At 32.8% G+C, this 14,455-nt stretch overlaps 3 protein-coding genes and 1 non-coding gene across 4 annotated transcripts; 2 read left to right on the plus strand and 2 right to left on the minus strand.

The window, feature by feature from the left end:
* The first annotated feature begins 5,971 nt into the window (after nucleotides 1-5,971).
* LOC120175873 (transcription initiation factor TFIID subunit 8-like) lies at nucleotides 5,972-6,820 on the plus strand. The gene has a single exon (XM_039182425.1). The coding sequence runs from the start codon at nucleotides 5,972-5,974 to the stop codon at nucleotides 6,761-6,763; it is 792 nt and encodes a 263-aa protein (XP_039038356.1). The 3' UTR covers nucleotides 6,764-6,820.
* A 339-nt stretch (nucleotides 6,821-7,159) lies between these two features.
* Nucleotides 7,160-10,674, minus strand: LOC120175913 (vesicle-associated membrane protein 721-like). Its single transcript, XM_039182459.1, has 5 exons — nucleotides 10,273-10,674; nucleotides 9,430-9,571; nucleotides 9,223-9,343; nucleotides 8,737-8,799; nucleotides 7,160-7,446 (listed from the first exon to the last, which is right to left on the minus strand). Exons 1-5 carry the CDS (start codon nucleotides 10,460-10,462, stop codon nucleotides 7,297-7,299), a joined length of 666 nt encoding a protein of 221 aa, XP_039038390.1. The 5' UTR covers nucleotides 10,463-10,674; the 3' UTR covers nucleotides 7,160-7,296.
* An 827-nt stretch (nucleotides 10,675-11,501) lies between these two features.
* Nucleotides 11,502-11,574, minus strand: TRNAK-UUU. Its single transcript has one exon. It is a non-coding gene; the product is annotated as a tRNA-Lys (tRNA).
* Nucleotides 11,575-11,677: 103 nt separating this feature from the next.
* Nucleotides 11,678-13,740, plus strand: LOC120175895 (ribonuclease H2 subunit C-like). Its single transcript, XM_039182442.1, has 4 exons — nucleotides 11,678-11,925; nucleotides 12,004-12,096; nucleotides 12,683-12,864; nucleotides 13,316-13,740. The coding sequence occupies exons 1-4, from the start codon at nucleotides 11,769-11,771 to the stop codon at nucleotides 13,376-13,378; spliced, it is 495 nt and encodes a 164-aa protein (XP_039038373.1). The 5' UTR covers nucleotides 11,678-11,768; the 3' UTR covers nucleotides 13,379-13,740.
* The last annotated feature ends 715 nt before the right edge of the window (nucleotides 13,741-14,455 follow it).

Consider the following 14,455-nt stretch of genomic DNA (forward strand, 5'->3'; position numbering starts at 1 on the left):
GATATTTTAACATGCTCATTTGATATGAAAACAACGCATGTTTCATCTTCTCGAATTTCACCATCATAATAAACATAGCTAAAAGTCGCGTTATTCTTTGAGTTTAAAAGTGCGTCAATATTATATCTGCAAAAAAAAAAAAACTTAAACAAACCTGATTAAATAAATTATATATGAACGAAAATATAACACAAAATTTTTTTTTACACATCAACGTAAATAATTTAAATAATATACTTTTATATTATTGCCTGCACCGCAAAACTATTTCAACGTATGCTCTCGCTTTTCAATTTTACAAACATAAAAATTAATTAAAAATAATTAGTATAATATTTTTTCAAATAATGATAATAAACAATAAGTATAATTAAAAAATTATAACAAAATTACCTTATAACGAAAAATCGCACGAACTTCTAAATCAAATATAAGAAGATTGCCAAAATTATTACTCGTTGAATGAATTATTGTATTAATTTATAAGAGATGAGAGATGCGAGGAGATGTGAGGAGAGATGCGAGAACGGGAGGTATTTATAAACATATAAGGCGCGGTACCTGTACCGCGTTATATGTAATTATTATATAGCGCGGATCAGGGACCGCGTTAAATATAATTTTGGTACGACGTATAGCGCGGCTACTGATCCACGCTATACCCCTACGTGGCGTATAGCGCGGATCAGGGGGCACGCTATACCACACGTGTAACCCAGTCAGCGTATAGCGCGGTACAGGGGACGCGCTATACTCCACGTGGCGCCAAATCAGCATATAACGAGGTTCAGGGGGCGCGCTTTACTGCTACGGGTGTTAGATCGGGAAATATAATCTGACCGATGTTATATCGGTATATATACCGATCACCGGTGATTTTTGGAGAAAATCGCCAAATTCACAACCACCATGAGAGGCAATTGACCAAAATTTGAATGGGATAGAGCAATGATGGGGCTCCCACCCCACGTCCTATACAATCTTTACATCCCCTAGTTGATCATTCCCCTTTCAAACACGCACATTGAAAAGGAAAAAGTGGAAAAATATTTATTCCCCCAAAACAACAAAACAAAAGGAGTTGGCACCACCTTGCAAATAAGTTTAGACGATGAGATGGATTCCCACACCCCCACCACCTTCCTTATCTACTTTTATTATTGCCTTGCTTCCATCATTTTTTTTCACTTTAACCATCTCTAAAGAGAACAAAAGTAAACCAAAATAGGAAGCAATGGAATATTACATCCAACAACAAGGAAATACAAGATATATATGATCACCTAAATTCATCATTTGTCCTATCAAATGTTTTATCCATTATTATAATTATAAAGTAGTGAATAATAATGAGCTAAAACTAATAAATCATAAAATGTTGTAGTTAGTTGAATCTTAATTTGATTAATATGATTGTTACTACAATATATGATTGTCATTGTTAAATGGAATTATAGTTTTTGTCTGAGTTAATTATATCATATATCTTCAAATTATTGTTATCATTATAAATAAATCTTTAAATTTTAATATATTTAATTTTTATCTCAAAATTATGACTCTTATTTTAAATTAGTATTTAAACTTTTGAATATTCAAATTTCATCCCTAAACTATAACTCTCATCTTGAATTGGTCCTCGAACTTTTGAATCTTTCAATTTCATCCAAATATGTAATTAGTTTCAATCCTATTTTACCTATTTTTTAAGCATATAATAATATAGTTGGGATGAAACTGAAATGTTCAAAAGTTTAGGGATAAATTTAGAATAAAATACATAATTTGAATATAAAATTAAAATATTTAAAAGTTTAAGGTTTGATTTAAAATAAAATTCATAATTTAGAGATGAAATACAAATATTCAAAAATTTAAAAACTTAATTAAGTTAAAAAAAATTAAGAAATTTGGATGCTACTAACTGTTTTTACCTTAAAAAAATTAAATCGGAAGTATTTGCATTACCTGAAAATAAGTGCCAAAGTTGATGGAATATTGAATTTCCTAGGCAGCTAAAACTATAGAATGCAGAATTCCTAGAAAGTTTGAATGGGATTCCTAGAAATCCAAGATTTTCACTTTTAAAAGTAGGGTTTGTAGGGTTGTAGCAACAAAAAAGCTTCACTAGGCAGCCACTAGTTACTAGTTTACTTTCTTTTTTATATCTTCAAAGGTAGGTTTTATATGCCAACCAATGTGGGATTAGATCCCCATGATGATTCAGAAAGCTCCTCCATGTGGAGAGGAAATAAAAAAAAAAGGTATCCCTTTCTGGGGCTTGCCTACTTTATAATGGTTTCTTTTGCTTTTAAAGCGGGTGGCTAAATAAGGCTATTAAATTAGACAAAAAAATCACAGATAAAGTGGTAATGCTTTTCTAGTAAGGCAGAAGAAAGGGCTACATGGGGTCCCTCCAAAAACCTTTATACGCTAATGTACATATTAAAATAAACAAACAAAACCAATAAACCCAATTCTAGTGAAATTAGGTTTGTCACTGCGACCAACATGATTTAACACCACCTTAGTATGCTCATATACATTAATAAACTTTTACCCTAATCAAAGATAAAAGTGGTCATCAACAAACAATATTTGGTTAGTTTTTCAAGTTGTTTATCTTTAATTTTTTATATTTATTTAGTCATGCGTATTCTAAACTCACTATGATCATTTCCTTTCTCTAGAGTCCCATTCCTTTTAAGTATGATTAAGATTAGATTTAAAACTTACAAAAAATAAAGAAAGAAAGATGAAAGTGGTGATACTATTGAAAATCTGTCTTCTTTAGTTTGAGTTATAGCTGCTCTTGAGTCCCCTTCCTTTTAATGTAATTGCTTAGGCCTCTCACATTAAAAAGAAAAAAAAAGGTGGTAATTGTCTTCACATGACAAATTTACTTGGCCAACCGATTAATTACCTACAATCATGTTGTTGATTAGTGCTAAACTTACTCTAAATTAATCAAAACTTTGGGTTTTCACACAAACATGAGAATCCAAGAGAAATCGTGCACCTGATTAGTGCTAAACTTACTCTAAATTAATCAAAACTATGGGTTTTCTCACAAACATGAGAATCCAAGAGAAATCGTGCACCTGATTAGTGCTAAACTTACTCTAAATTAATCAAAACTTTGGGTTTTCTCACAAACATGAGAATCCAAGAGAAATCATGCACCTTAAGATGTAATTGATTAAGTTGTATTTTGACCTACTCTTTTGGTTACCCTCCTTTGATGAGTTTTATGTGTCAAAAAGGTATTAAAAGTTTTGGTTTCCAAGAAACAAAGGAAGCCCATTTGTGGGAAAATTTGTTAGATGGATCCAGCTCATCACGTCATCTATGGTCTTAGCTAATAATATTTGTTCATCTCATTTTTATCCAACGTGAATCTTCACCTATTTCTTACATGTAAATTAGCACTGGGAAGTTATTTAGAAACATTTTAATATTTCTTAATCTCATTCACGAGGATCATGGATGACGTGGTGAGCTAGATCCATCAAATAATTTCTCTATTTGTGGGGACAATCTTCTTTTTGGATATTGATGCAATTTGTGACAGTGAGTTTTGGCAACATTGTATGCTTTATTTTTATTTTTTTATTAATTTGAATTAAGCATAAAGTATCATATGTTCAAAGATAACTCTTAATCATTTGACATTAAATGCTCATATCCCTAATATTTTTAGTGCTCGAACCTGAAACCTCAAGAAATAACGTTACCTAGTATTTTTAGTACTCGAACCTGAAACTTCAAGAAATAGCGTTAATTCCTCTACCGCTGAGGTCGCTTTGTTTGTGCATGTTACGCTTTCCTTTGAATTAACAATGTTAACGAAAATCTTTAAACTATTAGGGTAAATTGTAATGATGGATATCAAGTTTTTAGAGAATTTATATTAAAGTCATTGAATTTTAACTAATTTGACACCTATATTTATTAAATATTACACACTTTATACACTTATGTATTAAATCAACGTCAAAGTTTAAAAGTATAATATGGATTCAATATTAAATAAGTATTCAACATAATTAATTTTATGTGATATTTGTTAAATATAAGTATTAATTATATTATGTTTGATAAATGTATATATTAAATTTGTTCAAAGAAAAATACAGGTACACATTAACAAAAATAAAAGTTCAAATATCAAATTAGTTAAAAACTCATATATATCAAAATTTAGCTGTCAATATATATATATATATATATATATATATATATATATATATATATATATTGCAAGCGGTTGATATTTCTAAATATTTTAATTTTATGCTCATTCAAACCAAAATCTAGAATTGTGACCAAAGTAAAATTTTCTCAACGCAAAACCATTCGATCCCACAGGTTCAACATATATAATAAATGGTCTATTTACTAAACAATGCTCTCCATTCATAATGATTTCATATTAGTCCTTCAGTCACCAATTTTAACAAATAAGTAATAATTTATATTTTATCCTCGTATACATGAAAATTACAAAATAATAATAGTTTGACACATGTACTATCAAAATCCACTAAACTTACAAATTAGGGATAATAGCCAATTAGCCATGCGGACTTCAATACTTTACAAATCTTACAATGCAGTCCATAAACAACCCATAATTTAGTAAAAAATATCTTCAAAATAATTTCATTAATTTTATTAAATTTGAATCATATAATTGATTGAAAAAATATCAAAGTATGTTGAAAAACGAAAAACAATTTTTTTTATCAAACAAACCATTATTGTATTAAGATTTGAGTTGTATTTTTCTCTTTTATCACTAGCTACTTCTAGGGGTAGCAATCGGGTGGGGGAAAACCGAAAATCGTGGGGATCTGAACCGACTGGATGGAGAATAATTGAAATATTCACCTGCGGGAATGGAGATGGGGAAGTTTTATCCTCGAAGCTCAAATGGGGATGGGGACGGGAATTTCTATATCCGAACCGCGAGGATAACAAAACCGTATCAGTGTGAATAACCGTTGGGATCCCAAAAAATTATCTTTAGGGATCCTTGATATTTTACAAAATTTTAAAAATATATTTATAATCATTTACCTATATATCCTTAATATATTTTTAATAAAAAAATTTATATATGATTAGATTGTAAGATTACGTGTTGCCACTGTTACATATTAAATGAACTAAAATTGAAGTTTAGATTTTTTCTCATTTAATATACATTGATTTGTTGAGATTGCTAATAATTAAGATTATACATATACATGGGACGGATTAGGTAATGCAAAACCGTCTTGGCACTGACCCGTTGCCACCCCTAGCTGCTTCACATCTCTACTCAAATTGAACCGCCATGATTTATATATACCAAAAATAGTTGTGAATTGGTTTGAAAAACACATGACTTCGCCTTTCTTCAATTAATAGTTTATTTATGATAAATATAATTATTTATTTTTTAAATATTAATTAATAATTAAAATTAAATTCTTAAGATAAATTATACAGACAGAACATAAACACGGAATGAAGGGAACAATACAAACATGCCATTGCATACATAAAATAAATATAGGTTTTTTTTAATCAGTAACTATTTCACAGATACATATTATGGGACGACCCTATAAATCTAATTTCTTTTATTCCTAATCGTCATGATTCAAATTTCTAATTTTGTTTAAGAAATCTAGTGTCTCGTATACTAAATTAATTAATTATTTGTTAGAATAAATATAATATTTTAATACAAGTAAAAGATAACACAATTAAAAACACTATATAAATATAAAACTTTCAATTTTTATAGGGTTTAAATATAGTTTTACTTGTTATATCCTAATACAAAGAGGAAAATACCAATCCAGGCCTGCTCCAAATGTATTTAAACATATGGCCCAAATACATAAGCCGAAACCTATTAAATATATTTTACAAAATAAAAAATAAAAAACCTTAGGGTTTTAGTCTTGCTTTCAATTTAGCCATGACGAAGCCAAAATCCAGGAGAAAATCAAATACCCAACAGGAAGAAGCAACAAATCCAAGCGAATTCTCCTTCAACATTACTAGAGTAGCCGTGGCTCAGATCTGCAAATCGGTCGGGTTTCGGCGTAGCCAGGTGACGACGCTCAACACCCTAACCCTGGTAGCCACCAAATACCTGGAAACCCTAGCCAGGTCTGCCGCATCGTTCTCGAACGCCGCCAATCGCGGCCAATCGAACCTCCTGGATATCACCAACGCCCTCCACGACGCGTCCCTGCAATTGGGTTTCAACGGTGCGGCCACACTGTACGGCGACGATTGCTTGTTGAAGTCGGCGGTGTTGGAAGATCTGTGTACTTTTGTCAACTCCACGGATGAAATACCTTTCGCCAAGCCCATTGAGAGACCGAAGGAAAGAGAAACGGGAGATTCAGAATCTTCACCGGAGAATTTACAGAGAGGTGGACATGTTCCCGAATGGTTACCGGGGTTCCCTGATGTAGGTAATTTAGAACAATGCGATAAAAGGGTCTGTAGGGAAATTCTGTGGGAATCGGTTCTGGGACATCAAAATGAAGGATTTGAAGAGAAGAGAGATGGTAAACATGGTGGGAAATTGTCAAAGGAGAGAACAAGAGTGAAATTCTGTATAAAGGGAGATAAAAGAATGCACACGAATGGTTTCAGTGTCAATAATTTGTTTACTCAAAGTATAGATGAAGAGGCAGAGACTGAGCATAAGTTAAAGATGAAACAGACTTTGGTGTATCAGAGGAAAAAGAAGCTATAGGTTGAGGCAGGAATTTAAATTGCGATGCCATCGGCGGTGGTACAATAACGATTTCGAACCATATCGTTATCGCCATTTAAATCCCTACGGTCTTTTTGTCTGGAAATATATACTTGTTGGCCCTGGGACTTGAACCCACGAACCCCTTTTGTACAAGTATTAAAAATTTTATTGCATCCACTAGGCCATTAAGTAGAGTAACGTTAAAATTTCAGAAAGTCTACTTATATTTTTTTTCATATCAAATGTCCAATGACTAAAGTAACATTTATGTATCAAAAAAAGTTGTAGTGAGAGAATTTTGAGCCAACTATGAAGCTTTTAAGGTAAGCGTTGCAAAAACAAATTTCATATAATGCAATAAGAACATATATGGTCTTTCACATTCAATAATAACTAGAACCAAACATCTGGTGATTGCTGTATCCTTTTCTGACGACGAAGTCCTTACAATATATAATTTTTATATTTTTGTCGCGGTATTATCATAAAAGCTCTGCTGAAAAAACTAATAACCCTATTCAAGAAGGCACTCATTTTCCACAGTGGAAGCCATGGCAAACAGAAAGGACAATGACCAGGATCAAGGCTATTAATATTCCTAGAACAATCAGCTTGATCTTCATGTTCTGTAACCACATTTTCCTCCGTATTTTGGTTCCGGTGTTCCGAAAGTCCTGAGCCTGCAAAGAATAATTATTTCAGAAAAAATAAACTAATGTTGTAACAACAGCGGAAACATGTTAAAACTACATCTCCTTGCAAGAGCTTTATCGGCAAAGGTCTGCTGCTGCCGTCTAGTACAGGGTTTAAAAAGCAGTGGCATAGCAGCGTCTTTTCAGTAGAAACAAAAGTTTGGAAGACCAATAGGCTACAAAAAGTGGTTTAACAAAAGTTTGGAACTTGAAACCTCAGGGACGCAGAATATAGAAACCACAACCTTTCTTTTAAAAGTTTCCAACACTCGGCAGCAGCATAATCTCACAAATCACAAGCACAATTTTTTTTCCAAAAAATCTTAACTCAAATTCAAAGGGTAAGTTGAATAATTATCTTTTTCATCTTCTTACTCCTGGTGTGGACTCAATCAGAGAGAGAAAATGCTACAGGCTTGAACTTAAAGCCAATAAGGGAGGGAGACTGGAGAGAGACCAAGATCAGAGAGCTTAAATCATGGCAGACTGTAAAAGCCAGCTAAATGTTGAAGCTTGAAAGCAGAGAAAACTCTGGGGAAGGAGCATGCTTGAGTGAATTGCCTGTCAGCTGTTACTATGAGTGGACTTGGTCACTAAAGTTGAAGACATGTGGCCTGATTGGAATGTAGCAAGAAAATATGATTGGATAAAAATAATATATATATATAGAATTGAGGGCATTTGGGAATTTGGGTAAAACTTGAATGATGGGATGGAGATTGTGTGGCAAGCAGTGCCAACTTAAGGGCGCAAGCTGAGTCCATTTTGAGTGACCAGACACTCTTATCTTTTTCTTATGTATAATGTAGGGAGTGTTTTAGGGAAAATTTTAGGAATGTTTTAGGAAAATGATTAAAAAGGGTTTCTAGAATTATAATTTTCATTGTTATATTTTACAATAAGTTGTGCAGATTTGAAATAAAATAAAATTCATGACTGTGATCACCTCCAGGACCACATTACCATCAGTTGAATCTGCTATCATGATAAACATGATCCGGCCAAAACACGACATGACCAAATTCAAACCCCTTCTTTAGAATGTAAAACTAACATCTAATGCTACTGAAATGGATGTCTCTTTTCTTATACTTCTATTATGCCTCATGTTTTTATTTGGCAAAATAACAAACTTATACAGAGTACTCCAAACCAAATTTCAACTCTTAACATGTTATCAACATAAACAAAAAACTTAGTTGATGCTATTGCATGCTTAACTTTGCATTGATATCTGATTGATGCATGGAGGAGAGAGAGAAAGGGAGAGAAACTGACCTGGTGATGAAGATTCTCAGTCTTATCCACTAGCAGCTCTATCTTTTCCCCTCTATCTAACACCTATAAGAACGAAATTCAGTAAAAATTACCAAAAGCGAGTGTCAAGTAAGTTGGTTGATTACCAAAAATTTTATTATAATTTAATATGGGAAAACTGCAAGTATTGGCATTTGGAGAAAATCACAAATAATTGAAGCTGCTAGAAAAAAAACGATCCCACATCAATTACATATAGTCACATAAGATTTAAGAGAGGAAGTATCATAGAATTATCAATGTGAGTAAGCTGTATGTCACTATGACTATGCAGTCAAAGAGAAGCCTAAAAATAAACGAAAGGTAAACCATAAACCTATGTAAAAACAGAGCACCAAAACCCATATCATCTACTCTAGACTCTAGAGCCATTCCCCCCATCTACAAAAGGCTAGAAGAACAATAGGGGCAAGCATAACCATGGTGCATCTAATAAAGCATATCTACCTTTTCAATATTCTCCATCATAACACCTTTGACTTCTGAAACCTGAGCTTTAACCTTAGCAAGCTTGCTTATTTCTTCAGGATGCTCAACGCAGTACTGCATATGTTCTTTTAGCTTCGGCCTGCAATTAAAGGCATGTAATATTATACTCTTCACAAGAAGATAAATTATCTCCATTAAGTAATTCAAGATCTTAGAGGCAGATACCCAAACTCCTTGTTCAGGCTGTTGGCAGGAGCTGTGGCAGCCTTTCCACTGCCATATTTTGACAAAAAATCATCCTTAATACGCTCTAAAAAGGCAACAGGCACTTGCCTTCCAGCAGACTCGTCGGCAACAACACAATATGCTGCAACATTGAAAAGTCAGCCAATCTACCAAGATCATTGAATAAAGAAAGCTGTCAACAAGAATGCAAATAATAGCACAAAAAGGTTCTTCCAACAACTCCTGAAGTCTATTAGACTTCATCAAAGCAGAATGCACAAACACTAAAATTAGCTGATTGTTAAATAGATTTCTAATGATATCTTCTCTACCCCCAGACAGGCCACATGCAGTGAATCCTTCTTCTGGTTCAACATTAATGTGGAATGTGGATTACATAAGTGTACCGATAAACTTATATAAAGACAAGATGTATTCCAATCATGTTTATGAGAAATTGAACATCAAAAGACCAAACCACTCAAGACACAATACACTTGCACACGGGCGCCATCAACAACCAGCATATTGAACAAATCCAGTATACCGCAAAAGAATAAACCAAAAGATCTCCATAATAAAGCATCGTGCACACCGCAATCGATTTAAGTTCGCACGCTATAACGCATAACAACTAGAGATAAATTCAATTAATCTAAAACTAAACAAGAAACACAGTTTCTACTTCTTTTTCATTTCTAACAAGTAATATTCTTAAACTTTCTCGCTAGATCTCAAATCTAACATTTTCCGACGATCAAACTCATTTGCTAAAGACGGGAACCATAAAAATCAAGGAACCCACGGCTTAAATTTCTAGAAAAAGAAGAAGAGGAACATAACTGTAGCCATTGTCAACAAGGTAATTGAAGGTGTGGCCATCACAGTTGTAAGTGAACTTGTTGTTGGAAGAAGGAAGCTTTTGAAGGCATTGGAAAGCTATGGAATTGAAATTCCCAGAGAAATCGGTGTACTCTGCTAAAATAACTTCCCCGCGAGATACAAATGCATAAATCAACGCCTTCTGCACCATTTTCTCAGATTTCTTTTGCTATGAGATCTCAGGGTTCAGAGAGAAAACAAGGAGAGATTTAAGATTTGGGATTTTGGAATCCCGCTTTCTCTTTCTCTCTCTCTTTATGATGCTTCCCTCTAGTAGCACTCTTCTGCTGGCATTTTGAATACGTATAGATCAGAAAAAGGGAAAGTAAAAATGGTTTAATGAGGAAGCAACGATTCAAAACCTTTTCCAATAATCTAATAATCCACTATCATCTTTCATTTTAATTGAAGAGTTAAAGTAATTTTCATTATTATTTTGGCAGCAAAAGTACATAAAATTAATGTTGAAGGATTTTAATATTTCACCTAAACTAAACCCTTTTATTTTTATTTTTTTATCAATCTAGGGTAGCTTAAGATACTATCTATTTAAAGATAATTCTCGACCTATTAATATTGAACGCTCACACACCTTATATTCATAGTGCTCGAACTCGAATCTTAAAAAAATAAAAACAATTTTTTTAATAAGAGAAATCACTCAATTCACTCTCCTTTTATTTTCTTTTAAATTAAGTTAAGAATAAACTGATTATTTAAATTATTTTTATTTTTAACATTAAACTTTAAAGAAATAAAACAGTCATTATTATTATCATTTTATATTTTAAAATATTAAAATTATTATTAATATTATCGTTTATGTTAATAAAATTCAAAAATTTATCAAAAAAACTTCAAAAATTTATTATTCGACTAAGATTAAAAATCTCATACAAATTAAATATCTCAAAATTATTCAATCAATAGAAAGTTAATCTTGTGCAATACTCCTTGTTCACTCTATTTATCTCATTAAACTTGCCGTTTTGATGTTTTTTTTTATAATTTTAACTTTGTATTATTTAATATTTATTATTAATAGAAAATAAAGAAATATATATTTTAAAAATTCTTGAATCAGTGGGTGAGTAGATGGTGATGGACAATGAAAACCGAAAGAATGGAAAGTGGGCATAGATAGGGCGAGAAATTAAGTTTCGGAGGGGGAAACAGTAAAACAAAAACAACACCGTTTGTGGGAATCGAACCCACGACCACGTGGTTAAAAGCCACGCGCTCTACCGGCTGAGCTAAGACGGCAACGATGACAATTTTCTAATTTATTTGATGATAACATTTATTATTATCGTGACAAAAAGGTCCCTAATTCGTTGGTCAGAAGCAAGGGAAAAAACTGGGTGCTGTGATTGCTGAGGACTGAGAAATTAGAGAAAAGCCTAAATTTCGAGGTGTGGATATAATTAGGATTAGGGTTTTGAATTGAGAAGGGGGAAATGGCGGAAAATAGGGGAACAACAGGAAAGATAAACCTAAGCCAGAATGTTAAAGAGGAGACAATAAATCTAAGTGGGCAGATCCATCATCTTCCATGCTGCATCAAATTCAATGACCCTTGCTTTGTTTCTCAATACTTCAAACCCAAACTCAAAGGTAATACCATTTTTCTTATTTTTTAATGATTAAAACTTATGCTAATGTAAAGATTGATTCTTTTTTTTTTGTAAGTAGGGATGGGGATTGATGGGTTAACAGTAGAGGAAGCACATTTTAGAGGAAGGAAGCTTCAAGGAACTACTATTTCTCTTCCGAATGGATATTCTGGTAGTTTTTTCCCTTTCTTTCTGGGTTTTGTGTATGTTTAATTTTGTTGATGTTGTGGACTGAAATTCTGAGTTGCAGTTGTATTGTATGCTGGAACTATGAACATTTTGTTCTTAACAATGTTTCTAGCCCTCTGAATTTTAGGAAAATCTATATGGTTGTCAGTTTACAGGGAAAATATCATGTAAAAACCAATGACCGAGGTCTTGCATGATATACGTTTATTGGATTTTAGGAAGTTCCATTGATCTTGCAGGAGGCTTCATGCTCTAAATATAACAGTATTAAGAGATTTGATATACTCGTAGTCCGTATGCTGTTTCTTGTTTTCTTCTTAATTGTCCCTTTTCAAAATTTTCATCTTTCTTTTTAGGTTTGCACAATTGGGTTCATAGTTCTTCCCGGCGACTTTTCATGCCTTTAACTAGATGGACTTATCATATCTAGGAGGCTCGTGCGGTGTCTGTTTACTGAAGTTATTATAAATTTAATCCTGTCATATTTGTTTCTTTTGTTTGCTTTTATGTAAATTCGTCTGTGTTTCAATAGATTTCAAGTGGTTTACTATTCCTGGTTGCTCTGGCAGGCTTTCTTCTTACGAAGAAAACGTCAGGCAAGAGGAAAGCTTGTGATGTATCTGAAGGGAACTCAAACAATTGGGAAATGAAAGCCAAATTTGATGAACTAACATATTGGAATCACGATAGCCTTCCATCAAAAGATGATCCCTTCCTGCGTTCTTTTCATTGGTTTGCTGTTGCAGAAGCTGTAAGTTAATCCATCATACGATGCCTAAAGGCACGGAAATATTCTTCAATTCCGATTATTTTGGACCTAGTTCTTGATGTTACATTCAATGGCTTATAGTCATCAGACAAAGGCAAGCCTATGTATTTAAGTCTATAATGAGGCAGGAGCTTATACTAGCGGCTTCCCTTTAACCCCCAAGTTTTTATTGAGTTCCATCTTCTTTCCTACTCGTTTGTTCAGCCTAGTTCTTTTGATTACTACTGTGGTTTTTCCATTCAAAATCATTCCCGTTCTTGATTAAGTTGGCTATGATCTTGGATTGAGTTCGAGGTATTTATTTATGTTGTATCAAACCGTCCCAATGATATCATTATAAGAAATTGTGCTTATATTGCTAGGATCTCATTTTGTTAACAATAAGTGAATGCATAATTTCTTCCCATCTTACTATGAGAAGCATCTTTTGCAGCTGCACAAACCGGTAAAAGCTGAAGACTTGGCTGATGTTGATGCTGCTCCGGGGAAAAACTAGTGGACTAATACTTGAAAGCTGGAGCATCTTCTGATATCCGGCCACTGCATTTATTTCTTGTACCGTTCGTAGTGGGGAAAGAATTGATAGGCTGAGTGAAAACATGGCGGATATCCTATAATCTTCATCTATGATTTACTGAACTCCTCGTTCGTAGAGTAAGACTTATCAAGAATCTCTTTGAAGAAGAGCACAGACTAGGAAAAGTGCTTAATTCAATGATCAATCAGACTATTCTCTTTGAATATGTTAGTCTGATATGAGTTGTATAGTCATCTTGTCTTTTGCATTGTTGTCTGTGTACCGTATCAGCTCATTCAGTCCAAGAATTTCGCACGCATGAACCAAACATGTTTGGTTACCGGGAAAATAAATTGAAATGTCTTTTAAAAGTTACCTTCCAGTCACTTTGTTATTGATTTATATTTTGGCCACATTATCGATTGTTACATTTCGGTCATTGAAATATTCAACTCCTGATATTTTGATGACGTGACATGTTAGTAAAGATGATTAATTTTTACTTTGACTCCTAAATTTTAGATTATTTAACCCTAAATTTTGGACAAAATAATAATTTGATCCTTGAATTCGATCAAAGTTTTCTACCATTATAATATGTTTCCATATCCATCGACGTACTCTTTTTTCCATTCTTTTTATATTAAAATAAAGTTTGAATATTAAAATAGGTATTGTTCATTGGATTAATTCAACTTTTTTAACTCAACACAAATTAACTTGATCAAATACTCACCCTTAATAATTCCACATATTTCATTTAATGACGTGTAATCTAAAATTTCATAAAACTAATGTTGAATGGAAGCTCATAATTCACATTTATCAAGGAGTAAAAAAGAGACTATTTCCCTATCAAAAACTATCCAAAGTGGCAAGTAATCAATCATCGCCTAGTCATTTGGTTAATGCATCTTAATCATTATCTAATTTATGTGGAATTGAATTAATCAAACATGTTTGCCATGCCCATCTTCATATTATCTATATAGACCATCATTAAGTCCTCAATAATGACTTTGATCAACATAGGGAACATATAAACATAATCAAATT

Source organism: Hibiscus syriacus, unplaced genomic scaffold, assembly GCF_006381635.1.
Source record: "Hibiscus syriacus cultivar Baekdansim isolate YM2019G1 unplaced genomic scaffold, ASM638163v2 tig00112217_pilon, whole genome shotgun sequence".
Lineage (NCBI taxonomy): Eukaryota > Viridiplantae > Streptophyta > Magnoliopsida > Malvales > Malvaceae > Hibiscus > Hibiscus syriacus.

Bases quoted from the DNA above. Each gene is read 5' to 3' on its own strand.
- LOC120175873 (XM_039182425.1), top strand. From the start codon at position 5,972: ATGACGAAGCCAAAATCCAGGAGAAAATCAAATACCCAACAGGAAGAA.
- LOC120175913 (XM_039182459.1), bottom strand. From the start codon at position 10,462: ATGGTGCAGAAGGCGTTGATTTATGCATTTGTATCTCGCGGGGAAGTT. The intron at 9,344-9,429 runs GTATCTGCCTCT...CTTTAATTGCAG, and splicing joins AGCCTGAACAAGGAGTTTGG to GCCGAAGCTAAAAGAACATA. The intron at 8,800-9,222 runs GTAGATATGCTT...TCGTTCTTATAG, and splicing joins TGATGGAGAATATTGAAAAG to GTGTTAGATAGAGGGGAAAA.
- LOC120175895 (XM_039182442.1), top strand. From the start codon at position 11,769: ATGGCGGAAAATAGGGGAACAACAGGAAAGATAAACCTAAGCCAGAAT. The intron at 12,097-12,682 runs GTAGTTTTTTCC...TTGCTCTGGCAG, and splicing joins TCTTCCGAATGGATATTCTG to GCTTTCTTCTTACGAAGAAA. The intron at 12,865-13,315 runs GTAAGTTAATCC...CATCTTTTGCAG, and splicing joins GGTTTGCTGTTGCAGAAGCT to CTGCACAAACCGGTAAAAGC.